The sequence below is a fragment of the Pygocentrus nattereri genome, chromosome 23 (assembly GCF_015220715.1).
Source record: "Pygocentrus nattereri isolate fPygNat1 chromosome 23, fPygNat1.pri, whole genome shotgun sequence".
NCBI lineage: Eukaryota > Metazoa > Chordata > Actinopteri > Characiformes > Serrasalmidae > Pygocentrus > Pygocentrus nattereri.
In genome coordinates this window covers 10,023,861-10,037,650 of record NC_051233.1, presented here as the reverse complement: position 1 = coordinate 10,037,650, position 13,790 = coordinate 10,023,861, and the positions used below count along the sequence as shown (strand labels likewise).

The window sequence follows — 13,790 nt, the reverse complement described above, 5'->3', positions numbered from 1 at the left end:
AATATATAGTGTTTGAAGCAATGTTTTCTTTAATAATGTAGCCAACGTGACCACAAAATATGGCAATGTTTCAATTAAATTGAAAAAAAAAAACAACTGGAATGTTACAAAGTCTACAGGCCAGTTTGATAGTCTTGGATTAGATCTAGTCTCAGACTAAGTTGCCAATGATGAATCACCATTGAAAATCCAAAGATCTAGACCAGGTATCACCAACATGCGGCTCTTTTACTGCCCTGTTGCGGCACAACCACAGAATAAGGTTTTCAGGTGAAAATGAAATAATCCTCCTTTGCAGTAAAATAAAGCTGATCATTCTGACACAGGCTTAACAAGAAGTGGTCTTAAATGCTGGATTTAAAGTAGCCTATAACTGCTAATTCACGCTTTAACCCTGAATATTGGTGCATAGACTGCCGGTCACCATATCAACTCGGACAACAATCTTGCCTAGCTAGTAGCTAAGGAAAAGACAAAGACAAAGATAAGACGAACACTGATCATTTGGAAACAAATTGACTTATTTGCACTTATCACTCCACCTGGTTTCCTGATATGTTTAATCTGCAACAAGAAACTGTTAAACACTAAAACGTCACAAAGCTGTAGTCAGTTATATTCTGGCAAATGACATGCTGACTTCTGCCTCGTAAAAAGTCGAATGTTGAGAGACGTTTTACAATAAACTATTTACTTTTGAAAAAAACGTTTCCTGCCGGAGATGCGAGAAAAGCGGCTATAGCTGAGCTAAAGCTTAAAGCAGAGCAAAGTACGTCAGTGTCTTTGTTTTTGGTTTTTTTTGCCTATACTAGTAGAACATAGAGACATATTTACAGCCAAGACAGTAAAATGGACATACAATGTTGTGGCTCTCAAGCCTAGATGAGGAAGCTCTCATGCTAAGGTAGCTGGCTTCATGAGAAGTTTCAACTGACTTGATTGATATATAGCCAGAGCATAAAATATGTCCTAAGAATAAAAAATGGATAAAAAAAACACAAATATTGACATTTCAAGAAAATTACATCCATATTGTATTCACAGCTCATACGGCACACAGGACCAAACTTTCTCTCAGTCCTTGTAACTTACCGACTACATAAAAAAAACAAAACAAAAAAAACTTGCCCTTGGATACTCCAGCTGCAAAACCGGCACTGATCCAGGGGTCGGCGGAACTGTCTCTCACTCGTGTCCCCGTGGAAACCTTACCACTCTGATGGTCCGCTGCATTGATTGGCATATGGTGTTGTACCACAGTCCTGGGCAGCTGGGAAAAATGGAGGTCTTGTGTCCCTCTCCAACACCAAGGGCAGTTGTTCATGTTGGGGCTGACCTTGCACAGCCTTGCCTGCGTTTCCAGAGGCCTCAGCCCGTGCATGGATCCGGTTCAGGATGTTAGACAGTGGCCATGGGTTGAGGTGGTCCAAGACCGAGCCCATTTCCAGGCTCCTTAGGGCATTTTCAGGCAGATTCACTCTGCTCAGCTTGGGGGGTAGAGGGAGGGATTGGTCCATGTCAGGCTGAGGGTGAGGGTGAGGCTGTAACTGTAGATGGGGCTGGTGGAGTTTGGCCTGGATGGGGTAAGCCTGGTGGGCCGCTGGGCTGTGGATTCCTTGAATGTCCTGCTGCTGTTGGGGCGCCACCAGTGTACGGCCACCCTGGCCTGGAAGTCCAGGCAAATTCAGTTCTGTGATGGGTGACTGGGATTGGGTGATATGAGCTGCTGGTAAAGAGGCACAAATGTACTGGAGACTGGAGAGTCTGGCTGCATCAGGCCTGGATAAGAGTGTAAAAGACGATGTAGAAACCATATAACCTTCAAGACTAGCCAATGAAAAGCAGTAGCTTATACAATTTAAACAGATACATATTGGTACTGGCAGATAATTGTCAAAATTGTCAGCATCAATGCTTAGATTTGATAACTCACACTGACATTTCTTGCTACGTTTATTGTAAGAACATGTGTAGGCAACTCTGGGGTACTATGATAAAATGCCTGTATTTTATTCACTATTTGCATTTGCATATAATTGCATGTTTTACCTTATGAACATGTTTACCACTATGTCATATCATCTTTCCTTTTAACAGCACTTAACAATTGTTTGGGGACTGAAGCTGCAACTAACCCAGTTTTGAAAGCAGAATTTCTTTGTGCCATTTTTCTGTTATACAAATCTTCAGCTGCGTAACCATGTGGGACTGTCGTATTTCGTACTTCATAATGCAGCATACATTTTCAGTAGGAGACAGATCTGGACTACATGTAGGTCATTCTATCTCTTACACTGATAATTGCTATTATAACACATGCAGAATGTGGCCTGCTGTTGTCAGGTTGAAATAAACATGTGTCTGAAAAAGACGTCATCTAAAAAGCAGCATGTTGCAAAATGTACATTTATCATTCTGTGCTAATGGTGCCTTCACGGATGTGCAAGTTACTCATGCCATGGGCATTAATATACCATGACAGACCCTAGATTTTGAACTTTACACTGGTAACAATCTAGACGGTCCTTCTTTTTTCATTAACAAATCTGGAAGATTAACTAGTCAGACCATATTTCCACTCTGCCTCAATCCATTTCAGGAGAGCTTGAGCCCAGAAATGGCACAATTAATGTTGTTTTTTGCTAGTTTTTTGTACTACATGTTAAAACTCAGCAAATAAATCAAAATTGTGCAGGCAATTTTCTAGCCATTTGATTCCTGTAGAGGACGTGTTAAGTTCTCTTTTTAGAAAATCAACAAAACAGTTTGAGTGCATACGACAGTATTGCATTCTGTAATTTAGAGTGCACTTTAAATGATCATTTCTGATGGCCATCTCACCTGCTGGAGTCTCTGTTATTGCTGTTGAGCGTGTGCTGAGGTTGATGGGATGTTGGGCTCTGGGTCCAGACCTGCTGTCCAGCACCTCCATTCATAAAGGCTGATATGAAAGGGTTGGAGGTGGCCGTGGGTGGAGCTTTCATGTCAGGTGAGTGTAACACGTGGGATTCCACTGAGCTGGAGACCGTTTCATCTGCTTCCTCATCACTGTCGGAAGGCCCTGCTGAGGGGGCACAAAATGATTGAATTCAAGTTGAGGTGGTAGCAAATTTGATAAAATTACTGCAATGTTACAGATTTGTACCTATCCAAAACATCATTCTCACACAGAATAAGCTGTGCTCAGTCAAAAGCAAAAGCTTGAACACCCCATGTCAAATTACGCTTCGTTGATATTCTATGTCAAAATAAGTTTACACATCCTTCACAGGAGACACACTAAAAATGGTATTTTTCTGCCAATTTTAGTGTACAATTTCTATTTATTTGCTGAGTTTAGCATTTTGGAAAACATGAACATAAGATATAAAACACACCTCCCACAATTTGGTTTTTTCCCCCAATATATTAAATTCAGAAAATAGTTATTTTAAGATTAAATGTGTTAAAATGTGTTCTATGTGGAGCATATACTAAATTACTTTCACACAAAAAAATAAACACCACCACCAGGGATGCCCAAACTTTTGCATACATGAAAACTTGCATCAGTACTGCCCCCTGCTGAATGGCATTACAACTCATTTGCCATCCACCTTCTTAGAAACCTCCCATGTACTTCAACACTGACCACATTGTGAGCTCCACCTGCCCTACAGGTCCACTATATAGGCGTACAATTACATAGTGTAATCAAGTTGGACAACCCTTTGCCTTATTCATCAATGGTCATTTTCTGACCCCAGGCCCGCTGCTGACCATATGTTATTTTGGTGGCGGATCACAGTGGTGTTGCTGTGGTTTATGTGCAGTGGTTTATCTTATGAGTCCATCATACACACATCACTTTTAATGAGCAATAAAAACTTTAACTAACTTTAACCTTAATGTTTAAGCAAGACTACTTTCAATTTAAGACTTTACAGTTATATATGTAAAGTCGCTCTGGATAAGAGCGTCTGCTAAATGCTGTAAATGTAAATGACATATATTTGAAAAACGATTACCTTGAATGAGATGCATTACAGGTGAGTTACAGTTGTGTGCAAAAGTCTGCACACTCCCTCAGTCAAGTTACATGTTTTGCGGATTTTATTTAAACATCATTTTTTATTTTTTCTGCGTGTTAAATTAAGCAAATAAACAGCAAAGAACTCGGCAGAAGTGTGTTCTCTGTAGAGGAAGTGTTCACTTCCTTTCACTTAGAAAAATCAACAGTACATGTGTATTTAACTAGGGGCGCCTAAACTTCTGCATACAACTGTTGTTTATAAGAAATTGGATCTGCCTGTGAGTCGTGAGTGTACAGTTGTGTCAGTATCTGTATGAGGGGTTTAATGAAGGTTGTAGCAGGCACTCGATCCTAGTGCAGTGACTCCCCCAACCCCCAGCCCTCTAGTTATGTGACCAAGTTCATACACGCATCAGTGTCACTGCTAGGTTGAGTGTGGTTCACCAGCCAAAAATCTCTAGCCAAGAACGGCTCGGTGGTCAGAAACAGTACTTGTAATGTGGATTTCTGAGCAAATATATTGGTGATAGATACAATTAAGCACATATTAAGCAACCGCCACAAAAAGAATTGATGAATCTGACTGAATGCATCTTTAGGCTTTTATATTATGGATATGTAAATACAAAGGCATTTATAAATGAAACCGCTACCTTGATGGCTTTGTGTCTTGCTCTGTTGCTGTCCAGATCCTTGTTTACCCTGGACATCCTTGTCTCTGAACCTAATGAGGATTAAAAATACATTTTGAAGTGTCTGATTTTCTATTTTCAACCATCTTCTAATAAATAACCTCATACGTCTGTCACCTTTTCCTGTTTAGTCCATTGTCACGAAAGCCTTTGGCGAAGGGGTTATTGTCAATCTTCAGCTTTGTGATCTGCAGCAGGAAAGACAGAGGAAACCCCGTCAGCGATCACATCTGCCATCACCTTCTCACTAATGAATGTGAACAATCACAACAAAGGCTGGAGGAAATGGGTCTGCTGGCACGGGCTGAGTAGGCCTCAAGAAAGGCTCTTTGCTGTAATCAACATCATAGTTGCTCTGATAGATCTGACAGCTTTAACTATGAATGTAACTACTTACCAATGCCAAAAGTAAATCTATCAGATGTTTTCTGTTCATTTTGTAAAGACTGAATGATCAAATTCTTCTTACTGAAAGCTACATGTCAATTTAATGTGTGTTATCTCACATTATCCCCTAGAGGGCAGTCCACTAGCATCTTGCATCTCACTTTAAAGCCCTGACCAGCAATCACTGCAAATGGCTCTCAAGATCAGAAGCCCCCACCAAACATATTTAGACCACTGTATTGAATTAGTGTGGAAAAAAGTATTAAAAAATAAACAAAGTATATATATATATATATATATATATATATATATATATATATACTAATGAAATCCATATTTTATGCAGGTAATTTTTTATTTCTTTTTAATGAAAATGTTATGATTTTGGCATTTTTAAGTTGCGCTAAAAATTAGTTACAACTGTCACCACCGAAACATTCACTACTAAAACATTAGGTAAAGTTTCACTAGAGTTGTTTTGTAAGAGACAAATATTTTATCATTTGTTTAAATAAAATAGACATAATGTAGGGACAGGATCACTCAAAGCAAAAGGATTTAACCCCTTATTGTACAATGTTGCCTCAGGGCAACAAACCAATTTTCCTTACTTTATCATAACGTTATCCATATTTAAACACAATGACCGTATTAAGAATAAAGGGAAGACTTTGAACATGCCAATACTATATATATATATATATATATATATATATATATATATATATATATATATATATATATACATTTTTTATTATCAAAGTTTGCAGAAAAATGTTTGACAGATATGTATGGAATGGTTTTAACCAGTCACAAGCCAGATCTCACCACCTCACAGCTCTATATGATTTCTTCCCATTGTCACACAGTGACCATACCCAAAAATGACCCTGTGCACATTTTCTTTACATTACTTTGAAATTTAAAAATCAGATCCATTTTATGCAAGAAAAGTGAACAGAATATTTTTTTAATTGCTCTCATAGTTTAGAGGGTTAAGTCTAAAATCCAAGTCAGTTGAAACCCTAGCTTAAATCACGGGTATCCAGCTCCGGACCTGAATGACCTGAGTCTGGCTTTGTTAAGTGATTTTAATTACTCGAACATTAACTTCTCAGTTAATGATCAGGAAATGGATCAAACTTTGCTTAACTCAGTACTGGATATGTGTTTTGGCTCAGATAGGTGCTGAGAGTGGAAGGTTAAACACTGGATATTATATAATAGTTGGATATTAATGGTTCATATTTTTACCTGCCTGCTGGAGCACAATGACATAATCACAACTCCAAAGATGTTGTTGAGGGGGCAAAAGTCATTAGACCTAACAGTATGATATGATTGTGTTTAACATGATGAACTAACAAGGCAAAAAGGTCCATTTTGATTTGAGGTTGACTTTAATGTTGTTCTCTTAGTCCACAAGATGGCACTAAGTAGTTGTTTTCTTTCTGGTCGGATCAAGGCTTTTGTCAGTGGTGGCATTGCTGAGAGAAAGTTGGCTAAATAAAAATTGAAGAACCAAAAACAGAAATAAGAGTTGTGCCAACCATGCATCATCAAATCAAATGTCTGGGCCCATTTATAATTGCATGAAAATCAAAAAGTTGGAAAACATTTTTAAAAATGAGAGCTCACCTCATCCAGAACTGGCAGTAGATGGTTAATATACCTTGTGCAATATATATTGTATATCAAAAATCTTTAAAAATCACAACAGAATTGTGACATTGCTTAAGTATCATGACTATATCTTACTATGGGGCCTATAAAGCGTAGTATCCCTGCTGTACAAGCAATTCCTAAAGAAATAAACATCGTACTAAATGATTATCTTGCCTATAAAATGCATGTGCTCACCTCGTGGTTCTGGTAGGCCGTGACTGCTATGAAAGCTGCTTCTGGGAAGGTGAATCGCAGGTAGGCTCCGGGCTGGGCTCTGCAAGGGTCAGGAGCCTGGACTATGTGTAGACGAGGCTGATACTTGTGCATGGAATGTAGGATCACCTGTTTGTCAAGGAGGGCAGAAGAAAATAAATCATATAAGGTAGGCAGGTATAAGAATGCAGATTTTGGCTCATCTCCCAAAGTTACAACACTACTGCCCTTTTGAAACCACTTAACTTTTCAGTGGTTTAAGTTTGAACTTTTCAAAATGACAGCACATGCAATACAGTCTCACAAGATGTCATATGTAGCCAAGATATGTTTGGTGCCTGAAATTTTCCTCTTTTGTTTTGCCCTGGAGAAACAAGCCTAATGTAGCTAACAAGTAATGGATGCTTATATTTTACTAGGTTGCATAAATCATCATAAACTGTGTGGAGATTCTAAGTAATCTCATATAGAGATTAGAGGTCACTAGAGGTGGACAATATGGCAAAAATCTAATATTGAGACACTTCAATACATTTCACAATACTCGAAAAATCCATCCATCCATCCATTTTCTAAGCCACTTCCCCATCAGGGTCGCGGTACTCGAAAAATATCACATTTATTTTTTCAGTTATTTACATAGTTGGAAGTACATTTAAAAAGATACTATCACAAACTGTAAACACAATTTTTATTCAGTATTTGGCACACTGTGTTGCACTAAATCCTATAGAGCTGGTAATATCCCATATAAATAAAAATAATGCATGGCCACAACTTATTAAGGCATGGGAAGAAGATTTTAAAGCATGGCCACAACTTAGGCACATGGCAATGGGATAATTAAGCTATGACACAGCTTAAAAAGGCAAGATCTTATTCCCACGTCTTACTAAGTTGTGGCCATGGCTTAAGTATCTCGCCATGCATGGCCATGCATGCATTATTTTTATTTATATGTCACCAACAGGCTCGTCAAAGGGCTAATTTTCCTCCCTTTATAATGAAACAGGAAATTAGTTTTTGAGAGTCTTTTTGAGATTATTTAACAACTGGACATTGTTTGAGGCAAGTATGTGATGATTTAGCCATGCAGTTAGCTTGATGCTGACCAGTAGTTCTCTTATTACTTCTTAGCTAAATTAGCTTTGTAGCTCCAGTGCAAAACTACAGAGGGAAACTTCAGACACCCTGGCTTGGCTGATCAATTACATTTGGGTTGAGGGGAAAATCCTGCACAGTATCATTTTGGCCGAGCAGTTTTTAACACTGATAACATGATTGCACACACCAGGCCGTTGGAGTTGAGTGTGTTGTTGGTGAGTTTGAGCTTGTGGAAGGAGATAGGGTACTGCATCCACCTCTCGCCCAGAGCCGGGGAGTCAGGGTGGATGAAGAAGCGGCTGGACAGGTGAGGTTCAGATTTACCGCTCAGCTCCCAGTGGTCCCTGTTCCACTACAGTAATGAGGGTTGCAAGTGGTCAGACCAGAAAGCAGAACAGAACACAAATTTGATAGTCTCTTCACAGGCATACATACACTTCATGGCCAAAAGTTTGCAGACACCCGCTCCTCTAACATCTATTCTGAAATCAAGGGTATTAATAAGGAGTTTGCCCCCTGTTTGCTGCATAAACAGCTTCTACTCTTCTGGGAAGGCTTTACACTAGATGCTGGAACATTGCTGTGAGGATTTGATTGCATTCAGTCACAAAAGCATTATTGATGTGAAATGTGAAGTACTAATGTTTCTTTCCTCAGAAGAAAATAAATAACTATATATATATATATATATATATATATATATATATATATATATATATATATATATATATGTGTGTGTGTGTGTGTGTGTGTGTGTGTGTGTGTGTGTGTGTGTGTGTGGGTGTATGTATGTATGTGTGTGTTCTTTACTTTCAAAAATCAAGGGAAATTGCTTGTGTCTGGATACTTTTGGGCAAATAGTGCACAGAAATGTATATAGAAATGCATATAAAAAAGTAAACATGTTCATAGTAAATGTGTACATATATGTGCATTCTGAGTGGGAGGGAGGGGAGGTACCTTGTACTTGTTATTATCAAACGGCACCATGTCCATCATCACCACGTACTTGACTTTAGGGTTTAGCCCAGTCACTGTGACTTTGCAGCTGGGAAACATGCGCCTGAAACGGAGACACAAGATGCCTGAATTAGATGCATTTCAATTGAGAGCCTTTACAGTTTGATTACAACATAAGAAGCACAGCAGAAACCGCCACCCTGCATGAAGGACTGTCCTTAAGTGGTGAATTTCTAATGCTAAACAGCAAATGTTAAATTTGTTGTAATTAAAAAGACTCCACAAAGAACTCAAGGATTAGCCTATCAAAATGCAAGATTGCTGGGTTCTTTATAAAATCCAATTTTAGTGCACAATTTCTATTTATTTGTTCAACAAATAAAAAATACAAAATATAAAATGTGCCATATTTTTTTTCTCCAATTTGTTACATTCAGTGAATAAACTGTCATTGTGTATTAAAATGTGCAAAAATGTGTTTTCTGTAGAAAATGTGTAACTTACTTTTAAAAAGAGATGTCATGTGACCAGGGGTGCGCAAACATTTACATAAGACTATAGTGCCAGAAAAAGCTCTCTGGATGGTGGAGCTCATTTTTGTGCTTTACAGAACTATTTTTAAGAATTTTAAAGATTCTTTAAAGAAGTATATACAAAAGATTCTCCATCATGGAGATTACATACAAAAATAATAACAACAACAACAACAAACAACAATAAATACAGAAATAAATGAGTAAATAACTGAATGAATGAATGATAATAGATGCAATCATGGGTATAATAACTGACAATCATAATGTTGCGGAGGCAAATGTAGAATAATAAGAATGGCACACAAGAACCACTTTCTGAGTTGCAGATGCTTCTTTGAGTAGTCATGGTTCTAGATATCCACTGTCTTTATCAAAGAACCATTGAAGAATGTCCTTTTTAAAGAGTGCATAGTGGATACAAAAAGTCTACAAATGTAAATTAAATTTGCAGATTTTTTTGTGACTAAAAAGGATAAAGAGAAATCAGGTCAAATGTTTTCACATCTTTAAAGGAACCTCAAATTTTGAGAGAAAAACAAATAAACACTTGTTGGGAAAACTAATCAAAAATGAATAAACGTACACTAACCTGGTTGCATTTGTGTGCCATTACTTTGTTGAAATACCTTTTTGCAAACACCTTTTGGACATGGAGAATCCATGGATTAACCTAACTATGAAGATTTGGGAAAAGATAATTACATTGAGTGGGATACATGATTCTGTAAAATTGTTGAGATGGTGTGCCTATGATAGTGACTTCTCCCCTAACAAAGAAGAAAATACTTTTAAAAGGTGGGCCAAGAGGGGTCTAACAACATATTTGACCTTTTTACAAAAGGGGGTATTTCAATCATTTGAATCTCTAAAAGAAATATACGGATTGGAACAGAAGGATCTTTATAGATATTTTCAAGTACGATCCTATTTTAACGAACTGTCTAGACATGTAAACCCACAAGCCCATGAGACAGGAATTCTTAAATTTATTGGGGCCACTACTAAAACAGGCTCATGTCCTAAACTCATTTCGAGGCTTTCTAAAGAGATTAACATTCTCAAAGACAATAAAACATTATATATTAAAGAAAAATGGGAAAAAGAGGGGAATGTGTCACTATCTGAGGATGATTGGGGGGAAATATGTAAATATCAGTGGGCAACAACAAGTTCTCTACTATGGAAAGAATTTTGTTGGAAAAATATTCTTAGATTTTTTATTACCCCTGTGCAGAAACGGCATCAGGGCTCAGGGTCTAGCTGCTGGAGAATGTGTGGCTCGAATGGCGCAAACCATTTCCATATTTTTTGGGAATGTACTGCGCTGACTGGATATTGGAGGGATATCCATCAGGCTGTCTGTAAGATATTCCAACTAATAAACATACCTTTTGACTTTACTTTTCTCTATTTGGGAAATCTTTCTTTGGATATGTGTCAAAGTGATAAAAAACTACTGAGTGCCTTGTTAGCCGCAAGTAAAAAGGCAATCACTCAAAAATGGTTGTCCTCTGAACCTCCCCAAATTCAAGAGTGGTACGATGTCTTTTATGAAATTTTTATTATGGAGAAACTCACCTATTCTCTAAGAATTCAAGCAGACAAATTTTATCGGATCTGGTCTAGATGGCTAGAATATATAAGACCCCAGCGACCAGACTTTTTGTAGAACTCATGACCTCCCGTCCTTCTCTCCTCTTTTTACTAAAGAGTAAGCTTCCCCATCTTTATGTAAATAGTTTTTACCTCAAAATAAATAAATAACAAAGAAATTGTTAAATAAATAATAATAAATTATTAAAAGGGGAACTAAGTTTAGGGACAAATCAGTGACTTTAATGTTACTTTGTGGAAAAAATGTGATCTCATGGAAGTCTAATTCTTGATAAGATTTGTATTTGTTTTAGTTGTCTATTTATCTATTTTGTTTTGTGTGATCACTATTTAAGATATATGAATGTTTGAATGTCGCTGTATTTCCTTTGTCTTGAACAGAATTTCCCAATAAAAAGTCCATCCATCCATCCATCCATCCATCCATTTTCTAAGCCGCTTCTCCGTCAGGGTCGCGGGGGGGTGCTGGAGCCTATCCCAGCAGTCTTCGGGCGGAAGGCTGGATACACCCTGGACAGGTCGCCAGTCCATCGCAGGGCAGACAGACAGACACAGACAGTCACTCACACACTCACACCTAGGGGCAATTTAGCATGTCCAATTGGCCTGACTGCATGTCTTTGGACTGTGGGAGGAAACCGGAGAACCCAGAGGAAACCCACGTAGACACGGGGAGAACATGCAACCTCCACACAGAGAGGACCCTGGTCACCCGGCCGGAGAATCGAACCTAGGCCCTCCTTGCTGTGAGGCGACAGTGCTACCCACCACAACACCGTGCCGCCAATAAAAAGTCATTTACAAAAAAAAAAAAGAAATACCTTTTTGCATTTATTATACTATTCAGTTTTGGGATGAGTCTTTACACCTGGACTTTGCAATTGTATGCCACTTTTCATTGTGAAAAAGTTGATGCTACAAACTTTTGCCTGGCAAACCTAGAATACTTTGACAATAAAACATCCAGACGTCTTCCAAAATATTTTCTGAATTTCCAGTCTTTTTCAGGTCTGGAAATGGACATGAGGTAGCTACTTTTTACATTCTATACATAGAACAGCTTTCTTAGTCATTCTTAAAAATGTCTTTGTTTTTTACAGCATCCTACTAATTAGTTGAAAGTTATGAAGGGTTTTTATCATCATATAAGAATCATCCTATACATTTACTGGCAACAAAACTGGTTCCAAGCTTTGGAAGAGTAGTGTATATAGATATAGAATGCATACACTGCATGTTTGCTGCTTTACCTGCCCGTTTTGGTGATAAGCATCTCTGTACCAATATTGCTGAATTTGTCCCATAGCTCACGTCCTTCAAGCGCCACATGTACCGGAAGCGAGGTCAATTCTGCCTCGCCATGGCTAATCATGCCACTGTCCCGAGCTTGAGTCCGGCAAATTGAGTCCTTCCATTCTATCCAGCCAAGAAGAACATTTTAAAACAAACTTTTAATCTTAATTCCAGTAGCCATCTTTGCTTAATGTTTATGGGCTCCATCCTTCTGCTGCACATCTTGCTCAAAATGCCCCAAATTTCCATTGCATACCCATAAAAAAGGTTCTCTGTGGGTTCTTTAGTAAAAGCAATGGTTATATATAGAACCACAACAACTCAAAAACATTGTAATGCTTAAATAAATCTTCTAAGTCTAAGTCTTCTCCATGATGAAGAACCTGCTGTATATAGTTTTTTAAATCAACAGTTTTCAGAGTGGTCCTCAGGAACCACCAGAAGGCCCACATTTTTTCTGTATGCCTAATGTGGTCCCTGAGGTTTGTCCATGGTTCTAGATAGCACTAAAACGCACCATTGTTACAAGTAACAGAGCATTATTGTTGTAGCTAATGGGTGCCCAGTCTTGGTCCTGGAGATCTTCCAACCTGGAGAGATAAGATCCAACACACTTGAATCTTATATTCAGATGACCTGAAGGTCTTCATGGCCTGGATGAGGTGTTTTAGATTAGGGTTGGAGCAAATCTCTGCAGGGTGGTAGATCTCCAGAACCAGGATTGGGCACCACTGCTGGAGACGAATTTTGGACCGCTTAAACTCAAGGTCCTGTATGTGAGCCCTCACTCCAGTTCCTCACTCTCAGAGCTACTTAACTTACAGTTTAAAGGGACAGAAGAACAAAAGCTCCAAATCACAGCTTACCTTGTGGATAGAAGCCATAGTTATTGGTCAGAGGGTTGAGTGGATATGAGTAGTCCAACATTGGCCTTTCCTCATGAACATACATGGCCTTGGTCCTGAAGTGACTGAATGCTCTGGATTCTCTGGAGTCCAGTGGTCACTTGTGGAGATGGGATGACAGGACATCTCTCAGGACGATACTCATCCTTCCCACATGAAAGAGGTGTTTGTATGTCTGCTAGAACACCAATCCCAAACATCCTCTTTGATCTATCTTCTCGCCTCACGGTTTGGGTTTCGTCCTGCTTCAGGAGGTGTCTGGGAACCACGCTTTCTTTTTTTTTTGAGGAGGAGGGGGGAACCTCACTTCAGAGGCTTAGGATCACTTCAGCCCCTCCAAATGCTCCATGAGGTGTTAATCACTCCAGCAGTTTGTCCCCTCATTACTGCAGGAAGTGAAGTGCTGTCC

General features: G+C 38.7%; 1 protein-coding gene across 1 annotated transcript; it reads right to left on the bottom strand.

Annotated features, from left to right (window-relative positions):
- Window positions 1-100: 100 nt before the first annotated feature.
- tbx16l (T-box transcription factor 16, like) lies at window positions 101-13,427 on the bottom strand. The gene is made up of 9 exons (XM_037533671.1): window positions 13,343-13,427; window positions 12,434-12,599; window positions 9,034-9,136; window positions 8,261-8,425; window positions 6,952-7,098; window positions 4,822-4,892; window positions 4,666-4,736; window positions 2,842-3,061; window positions 101-1,779 (listed from the first exon to the last, which is right to left on the bottom strand). The coding sequence occupies exons 1-9, from the start codon at window positions 13,425-13,427 to the stop codon at window positions 1,209-1,211; spliced, it is 1,599 nt and encodes a 532-aa protein (XP_037389568.1). The 3' UTR covers window positions 101-1,208.
- Window positions 13,428-13,790: the final 363 nt, after the last annotated feature.